The sequence below is a fragment of the Neoarius graeffei genome, chromosome 3 (assembly GCF_027579695.1).
Source record: "Neoarius graeffei isolate fNeoGra1 chromosome 3, fNeoGra1.pri, whole genome shotgun sequence".
NCBI classification, from domain to species: Eukaryota; Metazoa; Chordata; class Actinopteri; order Siluriformes; family Ariidae; genus Neoarius; species Neoarius graeffei.
Window position 1 is genome coordinate 21,383,739 of NC_083571.1, and position 15,642 is coordinate 21,399,380.

At 42.4% G+C, this 15,642-nt stretch overlaps 1 protein-coding gene across 6 annotated transcripts in view; it reads left to right on the forward strand.

The window, feature by feature from the left end:
• Positions 1-15,642, forward strand: part of lmbrd1 (LMBR1 domain containing 1) — a 254,422-nt gene that overhangs the window by 55,781 nt on the left and 182,999 nt on the right. For all 6 annotated transcript variants that reach the window (XR_009654288.1, XM_060916476.1, XM_060916479.1 and 3 more), the window contains exon 4: positions 9,111-9,205. Coding sequence is in view for 5 of the 6 variants with exons in the window: in XM_060916476.1 (XP_060772459.1) it covers positions 9,111-9,205 (95 nt within the window). In the remaining variant the exon portion in view is untranslated. The remainder of the gene's footprint in view (positions 1-9,110; positions 9,206-15,642) is intronic.

Genomic DNA, 15,642 nt, shown 5'->3' on the forward strand with positions numbered 1-15,642 from the left:
CAATTGCCTTCAGAAGTCATCTAATTAGTTAAGAGTCCTACTGTGTGTAATTTACTCTCAGCATAAAAACACTTGTTCTGTGAAGGCCTCAGTGGTTTGTTAGAGAACACTGAAGAACAAACAACATCATGAAGACCAAAGAACTCACCAGACAGGTCAGGGATAAAGTTCTGGAGAAGTTTAAAGCAGGGTTAGGTTATAAAAAAAAATATCCCAAGCTCTGAACATCTCAAGAAGCACTGTTCAATCCATCATTCAAAAATGGAAAAAGTATGGCACAACTGCAAACCTACCAAGACCATGGCAGTCCACCTAAACTGACAGAGCGAGCAAGGAGAGCACTGGTCAGAGAAGCAGCCAAGAGGCCCATGATCACGCTGGAGGAGCTGCAGAAATCCACAGCTCAGGTGGGAGAATCTGTGCACAGGACAACTATAAGTCGTACACTCCACAAATCTGGTCTTTTTGGAAGAGTGGCAAGAAGAAAGCCATTGTTAAAAGACGGGCATAAGAAGTGCAGTTTGCCAGAAGCCATGTAGGGGACACAGCAAACATGTGGAAGAAGGTGCTTTGGTCAGATGAGACCAAAGTTGAACTTTTTGGCCTAAACGCAAAGCGCTGTGTGTGGCGGAAAATTAACAGTGCTCATCACCCTGCACACACCATCCCCACTGTGAAACATGGTGGCAGCATCATGCTATGGGCATGCTTTTCTTCAGCAGGGACAGGGAAGCTGGTCAGAGTTGATGGGAAGATGGATGGAGCTAAATACAGGGCAATCCTGGAAGAAAACCTGTTGGAGGCTGCAAAAGACTTGAGGCTGGGAAGGAGATTCACCTTCCAGCAAGACAATGACCCTAAACATACAGCCAGAGCTACAATGGAATGGTTTAGATCAAAGAATATTCATGTGTTAGAATGGCCCAGTCAAAGTCCAGACCTAAATCCCATTGAGCATCTGTGGCAAGACTTGAAAATTGCTGTTCACAGACGCTCTCCATCCAATCTGGCTGAGCTTGAGCTATTTTGCAAAGAAGAATGGGCAAAAATTTCAGTGTCTAGATGTGCAAAGCTGGTAGAGACATACCACAAAAGACTTGCAGCTGTAATTGCAGCAAAAGGTGGCTCAACAAAGTATTGACGCAGGGGGGCTGAATACTAATGCACATCACATTTTTCAGATTTTTATTTGTTTAAAATTTTGAAAACCATTTATTATTTTTCATTTCACTTCACAATTATGTGCTACTCTGTGTTGGTCTATCACATAAAATCTCAATAAAATACTTTTAAGTTCGTGGTTGTAAGGTGGAAAATGTGAAAAAGTTCAAGGGGTATGAATACTTCTGCAAGGCACTGTAATGATACAAAAATAAGGTAATGATAGAATGTAGCAATGAAAAAAGGGCAGTAGTGTGCAAACATGTGCAAACAAATGTAAACAGTCAAGGACGATTTACAGGGAGGTAGTCCATGGTTATAGACTCCGGTCAGCTGTTCAGGAGTCTGATGGCGGTGGGAGAGAAAAAGTTCTTTTGTCTGATAGTCCTGCATTTCACACTTCTGTACCTCCGGCCTGAGAGTAGAAGTGTGAACAGTCCATGCTGGGGGTGGGTGGGGTCTTTGAGGATGGAGGCAGCTCTCCTGTGGACTCTGCGGTGGTAGATGCTCTGCAGAGAGGGCAGTGGAGTTCTGGTGGTCCAGTTCTGGTGAACTGCACAAAACTGGAAGTGTGAATTATGTTCCTTGGGTCATGAGAGCTTTAAATCCTGGTTAATATTTTAAAATATTCATTTTTAGGACTTTAGGGCTGCTTATGAGCAGTCTTCACCACTCTCTGCAGGTGTTTGCGGTCCGTAGCCGTCATGCTGCCATACCGCACAGTGGTGCAGTTGGTCAGGATGCTCTCAATCATGCAGCTGTAGAAGTTTGCTGAGGATCTTGGGTGACATACCAAACTTCCTCAGCCTCCTCAGAAAGTACAGCCAATGTTGAGCCTTCCTAACCAGCTGTGTGGTGTTAGGTGTCCACGGGAGGTCCTCACTGATGTGAACACCCAGGTATTTGAAGCTGCTCACCCTCTCCACCTCAAGCTCCTGGATGAATGGTGGCTGATGAGGTCTCCTCTTCTTCCTCATGTCCACTATCATCTCCATCTTGTCCGTGTTGAGGGTGAGGTGGTTGTCCTCGCACCATGACACCAGGCTGGCCACCTCCCTCCTGTAGGCCATTTCGTCTCCACCAGTAATGCGTGCCAGTGATGCGTCCCATCACTGCGGTGTCGTCCGTGAACTTCAGGAGGATAATGTCCTTGTGGGAGGTGACACAGTCATGGGTGAACAGGGTGTAGAGGATGGGGCTGATGATGCATCCCTGTGGGGTGCCAGTGTTTGTGATTAATGCTGGCTGAAGTCCTATTACCAATCCTGACAGTCTGGGGCCTGCCAGTCACAGGGGATGGGGTGAAAACCAAGTGTGGACAATTTGTGGGTGAGTTTGTGGGGGATGACCATGTTGAAGGCAGAGCTGTAGTCAACAGAGAGTGTTCTGATGTACAGTAGCAGTCTTTATTTTCCAGGTGGGAGATGGTATAATGGAGGGCAGCAGCGATGGCGTCTGAGGTGGATCTATTGGGCCTGTAGGCATACTCCAGGGGGTCCAGTATACTGCTCTGAATGTGGGCCAGTACCACTCTCTGAAAGCACTTTGAGATGATTGGAGTGAGTGCTATCAGCCTGTGATCATTCAGGCAGGTGGGTGGGCTCTTCTTGGGAAGAGGGACGATGGTTGTGGTCTTGAAGCAGGAAGGAATGGTGCTCTGGCTGAGGTGGGGGAGGTGGGTGTGTGCCTCTTCTCTGTGCTGTAGCTGGAGGTCTCAAAGCGGATGTAGAAAGTGTTGAGGTCATCTGGCAGGCTGTCTATGGAGCTGATGGTGCCGGTGGTGGTCCTGTAGCCTGTGCAGGCCTTGCCACATCCACCTGGGGTCAGCAGTAGAATAGAAGCTGTCCAGCTTCTCTCTGTACTGCCTCTTGGCTGTTGTAATGGCTTTCCTCAATCCATACTTTGCTGTTTTGTACTCCATTTCATTGCCTGATCTAAATGCAAGAGACCGAGCACGCAGCATGCGTCGTACCTGACTGTTTACTCAGGGCTTTTGGTTGGGGAACTTCCTGATCTGTATGGTGGGCACAATGTTGCGCAAACATGCTGATGTACCCAGTCACACACTCTGCATAGTCCAGTATACTGACAGAGGAGTCTTCCAAAGTGGCTGCAGCTTTAAATACATCCCAGTCTGTCTAAGCAAAACAGTCCTGAAGGGTGCTCTCAGTCTTTGGGCTCCAGAGTTTTACGTGTTTGGTGACAGGGTTTGTTTGTTTTAGTCTTTGTCTGTAGGCCGGGTACAGGAACTAGGAGACGTGGTCCGAGTGTCCGAAGTGGGGGTGGGGTTGCAGCCCTGTATGCATCGTGTATGTTACTGTAAACATGGTCCAGTGTGTTCTTATCATGGGTGGTGATGTCCACATGTTGATAATATTTAGGGGTAATTCTGCCCCAAATCACCAGATTTAGAAAAATGTACGCCACTGACCATCTCAGATTTGCTTCATACTTTCTGGAAATATTGTCAGTATGCCCAATAAATAGTGTACAAAATTTTAGGCTTGTACCTTCATTAGTTTGAGATATAGGGGCTTAAAAAAGGTGCGTGGCCCCAATTTCACTGTTGAAATGCGTGCTACAGAAAACGGACCTAACTTCCATAAGTCACTTTTAAACTATTCATGCAAGATGCATGAAATTTTCAAGGATTGTTCTTCAATGCTAGACACCTTTTTAAATACTAAAATAGAAAGTTCACAGTTCAATATTTGCCAAGTGTTGGCTTGCTGAAAATCATAGTGCTTTGACGCCCCATATCTCCATATTAAAGCACACCAGATCTTTCAAATTTTCTTATTTCCCATGTTATAGTACTCTTTAGGCAACTAGGTATGTGTTCAAAAGAAATCAAACTTTCTGATTTATTAGGCTTTAAAAAAAAAAACATTTTGCGCCTATAATTCAAATGCATATTACAAATGTATGACAAGGTCTACCATAAAAAAAATTATACCACTGGAAAGAGCTTGTTTTGATAAGCAAATGCACAAAATATGAAGTTGGTACCCTAAACCAAACTATAAATATTAAGGTATCAAATACGGCATGTTTTACGGTAGACGGAAATGCTGTTTTAAGGCATATTACAATACAATTACAAACCTACAGTGTAGGAAAAATAACCTTAAAAATACTTTATTTGAAGAGCTTAAACAGTGTATTAATTTGCTTTTCCACATCAGATGGCAGTTTATACTGCCTGCCAGTCGATGTAAGCATGGATTAAAGTTTTCCGTCACTACGACAGATTTCCGTCAACTGGGAGCGCTAAAGATCAATAATGAGTGATGCACAGCCGAGGAAAAAAGGGGGATAGGCCCATAGGTCTGACACCGATGTGATTTAGAACTTCAAGCTGCTGTGATTGCCTGTTGTTGAACCCTTTCTTGTGCTATGTTTGAGTATATGTAAAGGAATACGTTGTTGCGCAAGATAGGCATAAATAAATAAATATAGCCTACGCTACTGTCTAGTCCCGGGGAGACTTGGCGTAGGCAGCGAGCCACGGTGCTCGGCTTGAGTTTCATTTCTGTCGGCAGTTCCAGCCCGACTTTGGACGCTTGTAACTCGGCCAGGGGAGGTCCCAGCCTCTCCAAACTTGGCAGCCAGCGACCTCTGCCCTCTCCCCAACGAACCAGCGCTGCCAGGGCGGGCCAGCCCCGCACCTCGGGACATGATTCACCCCGAGGCGAGCCGCGGCGCTCCACATCAGTTTCCTTTTAACGGCGGCTCCACTGATGAAACAATTTGGCTGTCCTACTACTAGGCAACTACTTGCCTACGACTAATACTAGGCCTATTGTTGTTGTAGTAGTAGTAGTAGTAGTAGTAATAATAATGATATTTGCCTATTGAAAGGTGATCAGGTGAAAAATCTAAACAGCCCTGTTGAAGCCGCAGCAAGATCTATGCTATTAAGCCTTTTGTAGGTTAAACAGGCTTCGGCAGACAACGTTATGGAAAGGCTGTGTTTTTTCTTTGGTTTGATTAGCCTACGATTTAATCTTTAAACATTATGGTTTCAGCAGTTCGCTTAAACATTGGAGGCTGCAGAGTCGGGCTGCAAGATTTCCCGACACTTGTTTAAGATGCCAAACTTCATAGTAAGGAGAAAATAATTCCACAGTATTTAGTGCCTCGTCAGTCTCAAATTAATAGTGAAGGACCAACGCGAATTAAGTCCCAAAAAAACATCTCGTAGGCCTATATTTTACATTTTCAAAAAAGTCCAGAATTGGAAGTCGGTCAGTGGAGTGTAATGAAGTGTCTCATTCACTAAGCACAAAAGGTCAGAAAACAGTGGAGAAAACAGCTATTGCTTAAATAGGCTACTAATGTTTTACATTAGTAATTTAATGTATATGACAAATTCATTGATTAAATAGATAAAGAAGCCAATACTCCGAAGCTCAAAATTCAGGAAAGTGGCTCCGGTGTCGCAAGTGCACAAGAACAGTTATTTGAAAGTTAACCTAATGAATTTGTGCGTGCGCGTGCGATTTCATGAAGAACCGGGACAATTGGCATTCGGTGAAAGATTCACACCTATGACTCATTATATTCACGCGCGCCCTCTCGCCCCCTGTTGCTTCGTTTTCCCGATTTTTCCCGATTTCCCGAGTGTCTGAAGATGGAGTTTTCAGAAATCTCCACTCTGCCCAGAGTTTGCAAAAGTAGCTGTTTTCAGTGACTGAAACCTCCGTATAGGTGTGAATGAGAGGTGCAACCGAATAAATAAATATGCATCTTTTTTATCCGGCTACATGTAGGCTATCACTGCGCAAAGCCTCTAATGTTGAAATGGTAGTAATATTTGTTAAAATAATAGTAGGCTAATTTCCACATTAATTGGTAAAATGGCCCAAGGGATGTGATGGGGGGGATGGCCGTTTTATAAGGGGGATGATTTGAGATTTTTATTTCAGAAGGGGGATGCCATCCCCCCACATCCCCCCCCCTCAACTCGAGTACTGCGTTTCACCTGACATAGGCCCTTCCATTTCCATCACTAGAGCACGTCAAATTACTTTCGGTTTTGCAAGCATGGACGTGCTTCTTTTAAATGAAGGCACAGATGTGTCAGACATCGACAAAACGGTAAAGAATAAGTGGAGATGGGCTTGGCGAAATGAAATGGGTGATAATGGCAAGCTCCTGCTGCTGTGCCAAGGAAAAAGAAACAAAAACAGGCATTAGGTGTTGCCAAACTAGATGCCTTTGGCTTCACTGTGAAGAAGCAGAAAAATGAACTTTCACTTTACTTTTCTTGTTTCCTGGCTTTATTTCAATAGCTTTTCCTATTTTTCTTTCTGTTCCACTCTTCTGAAAGCATGGTTCAAGTTCGACTGCACTTGCACTTTTCTCTGAACCACTGTTGTGCATTACTAAAGTATTGTTGAAATAAATTTGCACTTTGCGCTGAAAACTTGATGTTTCATCATGAATAGCCAGTAATGACAATGGTAAAGTCTTGCCTTAGCTTTAGTCATTTGTTAAAAGTATGTTAATGGTATGTAAATAAGTAGGGGCCTAGGGGATAATGGACAACATGGCATTTAAAATTTGACGCATCGCTGACATGGTAGGGGCCAATGACATGGAGCTTTTTTTTTTCAGTCAGATGATTTTTATTTTTTTTGCTTTAATCCATGTGTAAGTGGGGCATCAATGATTTTCATGACATGCACCAGAGGGACCCAACAGTTATCCTCTCTCCTGGGCCAGCTGTAAGTCTGAGAGGGACCATGAGGATGCATAAATGTTACTTGTACATCTTGTTCCTCCTCTGATAATGCACGAATGTTGCCTATCCACCATTGTCTGTCAAACAAACATACAACATATTTACCAGGAATTGTATCTGCCAGAGAGAGACTGCTGATTTAACAAGGGTTTTATGCATTACTTGTGGCCGATTCCCACTCATATCTACAATGCAGCTAGGACCATCTGACACCCTGCTGACCTGCAGCTGGTTGGACATGATTGGAACGAATGAGTGGTTGTCTCCTGTTCCAGGAATAGTAGCTGACCTTGTAAATCTGGTCTCCAATGCTTTTCCACTCTCCATAACTTCCCCTATACCAACCCAGATGAAATGGATGTTCTTTGTTTTTCTGCCCACAAAAACAGATCAGATGGGGTTAGTATGTGATCACTCATGACTGCCTGTAAGCTCGCTTGAGATGCTGACTGCTTTACAGTGCCTCCAATACCATCACAGGGTGATTTACCATGAGACGTGGCAAAGAAATGCCATTCTGCCAAAAGTCCAAAATCCTCTGCATGCTTTATTAGATTTGTGAAATTTTTATAGTTTTTGTATTGGGCTGCTGATCTGTCACTGAAGTAAATGACTTTTTTCAGCTGGGGACGTAAATGGCATACATATGGTAAAACCTTTTTTAAGAATGCAGGCAGTCACTTATTATGCAGATAGAGATGCATTTCGTTACTTTTGTACCATCTTCATTCTTTGCTCTAATGTACACTGCAAATGAATGAAGAGTGCATTGGCTATTGTCCCAGTGGTATCCCTGGGCAGAATCCTGTACACAGAATGAATAGGTTTCGACAAAATCCAAAAGCATAATGCATTCATCCGCTGACAGATTTTCCTTCAAATTCTTCAAATATCCACTCTGGTGTTTGGCAATGAAATGATGTTTTGCTAGTTTGTCTGCTAGCCTGTAACCACTATCAGCCGGTGTCTTGGAACTGCTGCGGGAATTCAAATGGAAGACCGACTTTGCTGTAAGCCAGCACACGGAACCGCTGGTGATGCTCTTCTGGGCCATGTCCAGTTCGTTGCAGTATAGCCCGCTTCAAGTCCGGATACTCCAGCATGCTGGTGATGGGGAGCTGCTGAGCCATGAGCTGTGCTTCCCCTGACAGGAGCGGCAATAGGCGAGCTGCCCACTGCGAGGTTGGTCACAAGCTCACCTCTGCAATGCACTTGAACAGCTCAAGAAAGGCTTCTGTGTTTTCCTGCAGCCCCATTTTAACCAGCTGCAGAGGAACACCGGCTGCAGGAGCGACCGCTGGAGTACCCACTGACAGGCTCAAGGTGTGCATCTCCTGCTGGGCCTTTGCTTGGGCTTCAAGCAGGGCCTGGATAGGATGAACAACTCTTGGTGCGTGTTGGCCTTTGAGGTCAGCTGTGAGGGTCTGGAAGAACTCTGACTGGTGTGGACTCCATGGCGGTGTTTGTTCCTCAAAGTCCCAGGTTTTGTGTCAAGTGTCACAACTTTGAGGGTTAGGCAATGAGGAACCAGAGCCAGATGATGCAATTCAAGGTGTACTCTTTTTATATAATTTTTTTTAAACTACACTTTTCAATGACTATTAAACTACTGTGTAGACACGTGTGCAATGGGGTGTCATAGCTCTCTCTCCCTCTCTCTCGTCCCTGGCTGTCTGAAAAACACACACACACACACACGCGCGCGCGCACACACACACACACACACACACACACACACACACACAGCTTAATAGACACAGTAATTAGACACGGGCGCACCTTGTCACACGTTACCTACTGGTTCAGTCTAGCTCCTTGCCATTCGCAGTTGATGCTCGACCATACCCTTGTGGCAACACGCTCTCAATCATTTGTCATTTTTCTATATGTTTATCAAATAATGTAATTAGAGGTGTTGTATTTGCCTTTCTAGTTTTTGATGTAGCAGATAAATGGCTTTCAGTTGTCAAATGACTGAGTACAGAACAATATGTCTGGACTACTACATGCATTCAGCATTCCCTAGGAACCTTCCAGGGTAATCATTGTAGCATCACTGTAGCAGGGTTTATGGTTTTGTATAATTGCTGGTGTTCTGCTTTGCCGGTGCTGTTGAGATTCACTTTAAAGATGCACTTAACTGCTAAGTTCATACCCACCAGAGATGAGTGACTTTTTGAATTTTTTTTTTTTTTTTTAACAGCTCTGTACGCCATCATTCTCTTCTGCGTCTTCTTCTGGATCCCCTTTGTTTATTTCTACTATGAAGAGAAAGATGAAAACATCAGCAAGTGTTCGGTAAGATTACTGCCTCAACTAACAGGATCTGTGTTCTCCTGGACTAAACAGTCTGTCCTTGTACAACAGTGAAGATGTTATTAATCATATAGATATTAAAATTAATAATTTATGACTTAAAAATATAAAAAAGCATGATCTTGCATGATCATTCCTGAGTTGAAACAAAAATGTTTTACTACTGTATTTTATTTAAAATGTCCGCACGCATTTCTCAAAACAAAAGTGAGAGAACACCGAAAACCAGAAAATTAATTTCTGATTTATCATGCAAATGAGAGGGCAAAATAAACCAGAAATAATTAACAGACAAATGAGCTATTTACTTTCAAATGCAAAGCCAGTTTAAAAGCTGGTTATATTTTAGTTTTGCTTTCATGCCGTTTCTAAAGCACACGGGCGATTTTTCTGTTGCTCAGTTGCGCAACTTTTTAACGCAAGTGAAAAATTGCTTTGTGTGCGGATATTGTTGCTTGCGACAGATCACAGGTATCAAACATGCTTGATATTCTGCAACAAAAAAATCACCAGTCACTGACTTGTTGCAGAGATATTGCCACGTGTGCGTGTCTTTGCGATAAAGCAATCACCTCCAAAGGCTAAGCCAATCCCCGCCCGTGAAGTCATGTGATTTCCACGTGCCTTGCATCCCCCTCCCCAAATCGCCCGCAGCATGGTAGAGCACAGACAGAAAACACTACCTCAGGTAGCCTTTGAGAGAGGCTACCTGAGGTAGTGTTTGAGGTCAACCAATCAGAACATGTGCCGTAAATAACTCTGCATAGTATGCCACACCATGGGAAAATCGAGCATTTGTCCTTCATCTGTCAAATTTGGACATCATTTGTCAAAGGTGGTAATTTTTTCACCTGCATTGTTCCTGGTTGTTCAGAAGCGGAACATCTTGCAAGAAATCACAACATAAAAATGCCAAATTAATTGACTTTGCCTCTAATATCTGAAATGACAAATGCCAACTATTGATGACAGGTTGTTATGCACTGCCAAAACGTTATAAGCGAACATATTTCTTCCTAAATCCATATTAAATATTACATTATCATTCAGTTATCAAAGTGTGTGTGTCCCCCGATGCTGCTGGGAGCAGTGTTATGAACTTCGATAAATCAAGGGTATATTTAAATACAAGAGACCTACAGTTATTTTGTATATCCAGTTTACTGTAACAAGGGCAACAGCGTTCTTTTTTTGGGGGGGGGTGGTTAAGAACTTGTAAGGTCTACCCAAATCAGTAGCTTATCTTGCTAAATATCTACAGTGGTGCTTGAAAGTTTATGAGCTCTTTAGAATTTTCTATATTTCTGCATAAGAATAGAATAGAAGCTTTGTCCCCTGGGGAAAATTCTCAATGAGTGAACATGTTTCTTCTTGCCTTGTCTTGTCTTTACCATAAAAACATAAACACTTTGCGCACAACACTTAACGCATAAAACCAATGTTATCACAGGGATTTATTGCACTTCACAGTATGTTTTTGGGCTACTGTTGCATTTCCAAAGCAGCAAATTAAGCAGAATGTTAAAACACTCAATAAAGGCAGTATGGAGCACTTGCATGTGACGTCACAGCCGATCCAGATTGTGACAGACGCCATCTTGTCGGTCAAACGCCATATTCCGCCTTCTACTTCTACTTCTGGTTCTACTTCTGCTTTTACTTCTACCTTTTCTTCTGGAAAACCCTACTATATACAATTCTACTACAACGGCTGCGGCTACAAGCTCTCCCTACCTGTGCACATTTTTTATTTTTTTTGTGTGTATTTTTGCGTGTTGTTCGTCTGTACTGGACTTCAATATCCACTACAACCGTATGGACTTACTGGACATTAGTTTCCAGCAGAAAATGACGGTTTGTAGCGATTTCAATCACATGCACAACATTTCTGGACGAGATAGCGAGACCAGCGGGGTCTCCGTGGATTGTTATCGGAGGCAAAGCGAAGGAGGCGGCGCCGGGAACGGAAGCAAAAGCGAGGCTGCAGGCAGAGCCGGCCTACTGACTAAGCTGAGAAAACAGCCACTCAAATCTCCACTGCTAAGCCTCTACCTCTCCAACGCCAGATCCATGTAAACAAGACGGACGATTTGGAATTACAGCTGGAATTACCTTATTCTATTCTATAATCGGCTGGTCAGTGCTATACTCAATACTTAAGTGACTTACCCATCCAATGAGGATTCTTGTTTACAAGATGCCACATCTGAGTCGCTGACAAATCCTGAATTTCTGTAAAGATAACTGTCCAGAGATTTATAAGCACGCAGTGCTTCACCACTGAACAGCGAGGGAAAGTTAATGAGGTAATTATACACATCTGGGTATTCCGCTGGCAGTTCAAAATCCGGTCGTGAAAACTCCGTCCGGTAAGCCATAAGGGTCACTAATCTGTAGATCGTTTATTTTAGACATATATCTAGTTATCTGTTCATTAGAAAAATGAGCCGTGTAGTCCGTCGGTTGAAATTGATCCATTCTGTACACGAGTGCAGCAGTATTCAGCGGTGTTTTTGACCGACAAGATGGCGGTTGTGTACTTTCCGGTCACGTGACTGCAAGATCTCTATAGAACATCTTGAGCATTGTACATTCAACATCGAATACAATCAACTTCTTAAAGGATATGGGACATGAAATATAAAAGCACGCTATATCAGTTTCTTTCCATTAAAAATATGAATTAATTGCATCAACAAATACAAAATCTATTAAATTCAGCAAAATCATTATATTCGTGATAATTATATGGCATTTCTGCTCGACTTCCGATATGCATTTTTTGCAACCGGAAGAGCCGCTGTCACGTGATCATACGTCACAAAAACTTTTGGGCACAGCACAAGCGGGTAGATGAATGGAGAAGTGGATGACAAGAAAATTGTTTTTATAGTCTTTAAAGTACATTGGACATCATACATTGAACATCATGGTGTATTGTGCTGCTTATGGTTGCAATAATTCCAATGAGAAATGCCCTGGAGCAAGTTTTTTTGCATTCCCCAAGGACCCGAAGCTGAGGAAAGTGTGGGCTCACCTGCGCATGCGCATTAGGCTTCGCGCATGCGCAGTAGGCTTGGTAGGACAACTTTACAGAACACCTGTTGGAAAAAAAACTTTGCACCTACTGTTTCCCACAAACTGTATTCGGACCATTTCACTCAGGATTCTTTCAACATTAATACTCAGGTACTGAGCGATATTAATTCATGAAACAGGAAGCATAAGGATAAGAAAAAAAAAACAGTTCAAATCGGGAAGCCGCGCACACCTGCGCCAGGCTGCACAAATGCGCGCAGCTTCCCGACCCAAATCGCCTCTCTCTCATCCTTACACTTCATGCATCATGCTCCATGAACCAACATCGCTATTTTTTATTTTTTTTAAATCGGATCTGCGCGATTCAGCCGTGAAAAAGGCGGCATCCGCTGAAAGGCGCGCTGTTTGCATCCTTGCACGGAGGCCAGGGGACAGGGCAGGAATATTTTTGTTGATATGAGTGATCCGGTGCGATTTCGCGACCCCCCTGTTGAAGACCTCTGCACTAAGCGACTGAAAGCCGAGGTAAGGATTAGTATTATAATTTTGGGTGTATCAATTATTGATTATCATAATTCTGACTCGTTTCGCCATTTTGAATGTTTTCATCTCGGACTCTGGAAGCCTTGTATCTCAATCAATCTCGAAAAATATCAGCAAAAAAAAACCTAGCTTGCAACGGACTTTAGCTAGATCTATGATAAACTTTCAGTGTATAATACAAAAATAATACTTCTTTCAACAGATCATTAGCCTTTGAGCAGAATTGTTTTTAACTTACCAGGAAGTGTTATCCAGCCGACCGCTTTCAGTTTCATGAGGGCTGAATGAACTCTCACTCTCAGAATCATCTGACCCGTCAGAGTAAAGACCAGATCTATGTTCATGTGAATTTCCAGCTATCGGTTCGAATTGATAGGGTCTAACTTCACATCTCTGTGAAACATCGGGAATATCACTGTCGATGGTGTCCATTTCGGTAACCTGTTTACATTAGATTCCCAAGCGCTGGCTCCTTGGAAAGTTTTTGTGACGTCACGGGTCACGTGACCACCTAGCTCATTAACGAATCCTTGTTTTATGCTGATGTATAGAAAAACTTGAATAATGTGATGATTTTCACATTTTTGACGCCCTGCAGTGATTTATATGGCATTTCTTATGTCCTTTATACATAATTATGCCCAGGTAAAAATCCATGTCCCATATCCTTTAAGAAAATAAAGCCTTTGTTGCCCTTTTTTCTGAATATATTCTGTCCACCGATCCCACTTCAGTTTGTTGTCCAAAACTACCCCCAGGTATTTATATTCAGTAACAGACTGTATAGGTTGTCCTCTGATGGTTGTCTGATGGGGTGTACTGACTCTCCTAAAGTCAGTTGTCCTCTCTTTTGCCTTTGACGTATTTAACAAGAGATGAGACTTATCACACCAATTTATAAATGTGTCTAGAACAGGGCCATGACCCAGCTCATCATTCTGGAGGAGGCTGACCAATGCTGTATCGTCGGCAAACTTAATTAAATGCCTTCCAGGGTGGTAACTCGTACAGTTGTTAGTATAAAGAATAAACAACAAAGGGGATAAGACACAGCCTTGCTGGGAGCCAACATTGGAGATGATTATATCAGAAAAAAAGGGACCCACCTTTACACGTTGGACTCTAAATATGACCTAAAATATCAGATGTTCACACAAGTCCTAAAAGTAGATAAAGAAAACCCAGTTAAACAAATGAGACAAAAATATTAGACTTAATTTATTTATTGAGAAATGATTTCAATATTGAGAATATTACGTATCTGTGAGTGGCAAAAGTATGTGAACCTTTGCTTTCAGTATCTGATGTGACTCCCTTGTGCAGCAATAACTGCAACTAAATGTTTCCGGTAACTGTTGATCAGTCCAATTTTAGCCCATTCCTCCGTACAGAACAGCTTTAGCTTTGGGATATTGGTGGGTTTCCTCACATGAACTGCTCGCTTCAGGTCCTTCCATAACATTTCGATTGGACTTAAGGTCAGGACTTTGACTTGGCCATTCCAAAACATTAACTTTATTCTTCTTTAACCATTCTTTGGTAGAACGACTTGTGTGCTTAGGGTCGTTGTCTTGCTGCATGACCCACCTTCAGTTCATGGACAGATGTCCTGACATTTTCCTTTAGAATTTGCTGGTATAATTCAGAATTCATTGTTCCATCAACGATGGCAAGCCGTCCTGGCCCAGATGCAGCAAAACGGGCCCAAACCATGATACTACCACCACCATGTTTCACAGATGGGTCATTTATTTATTGAGGAAATAAATGCTGGAATGCAGTGTTTTTTCCTTTCTCCAAACATAATGCTTCTCATTTAAACCAAAAAGTTCTAGTTTGCTCTCATGTTCCAAAACATTTTTCCAATAGCCTTCTGGCTTGTCCACGTGATCTTTAGCAAACTGCAGACAAGCAGCAATGTTCTTTTTGGAGAGCATTGGCCTTTCTCCTTGCAAGCCTGCCATGCACATCATTGTTGTTCAGTGTTCTCCTGATGGTGGACTCATGAACATTAACATTAGCCAATGTGAGAGAGGCCTTCAGTTGCTTAGAAGTTACCCTGGGGTCCTTTGTGAGCTCGCCAACTATTACGCAGCTTGCTCTTGGAGTGATCTTTGTTGGTCGACCATTTCTGGGGAGGGTAACAATGGTCTTGAATTTCCTTCATTTGTACACAATGTGTCTGTGGATTGGTGGAGTCCAAACTCTTTAGAGATGGTTTTATAACCTTTTCCAGCCTGATAAGCATCAACAGTGCTTTTTCTGAGGTCCTCAGAAATCTTCTTTGTTCGTGCCATGATGCACTTCCACAAACGTGTTGTGAAGATCAGGCTTTGATAGATCCCTGTTCTTTAAATAAAACAGGGTGCCCACTCACACCTGATTGTCATCCCATTGATTTGAAAACACCTGACTCTAATTTCACCTTCAAATTAACTGCTAATCCTAGAGGTTCACATACTTTTGCCACTCACAGGTATGTAATATTGGCTAATTTTCCTCAATATATACAAAATATTACCAAGTATAATTTTGTCTCATTTGTTTAACTGGGTTCTCTTTATCTACTTTTCGGACTTGTGTGAAAATCTGATGATGTTTTAGGTGACATTTATGCAGAAATAGAAAATTCTAAAGGGTTTACAAACTTTCAAGCACCACTGTATGTAGACAGTACATGATTATAAAATTGAATTAAGAAAAGCACATCAAACATTTTATTTGAATATCAACACATTTTCACATGAAATACTACCGACAACAGTTTTTGATATTGTTGACTCAATCCATAAATTATCTATGAAATTTCATCTCATCTCATCTTATTATCTCTAGCC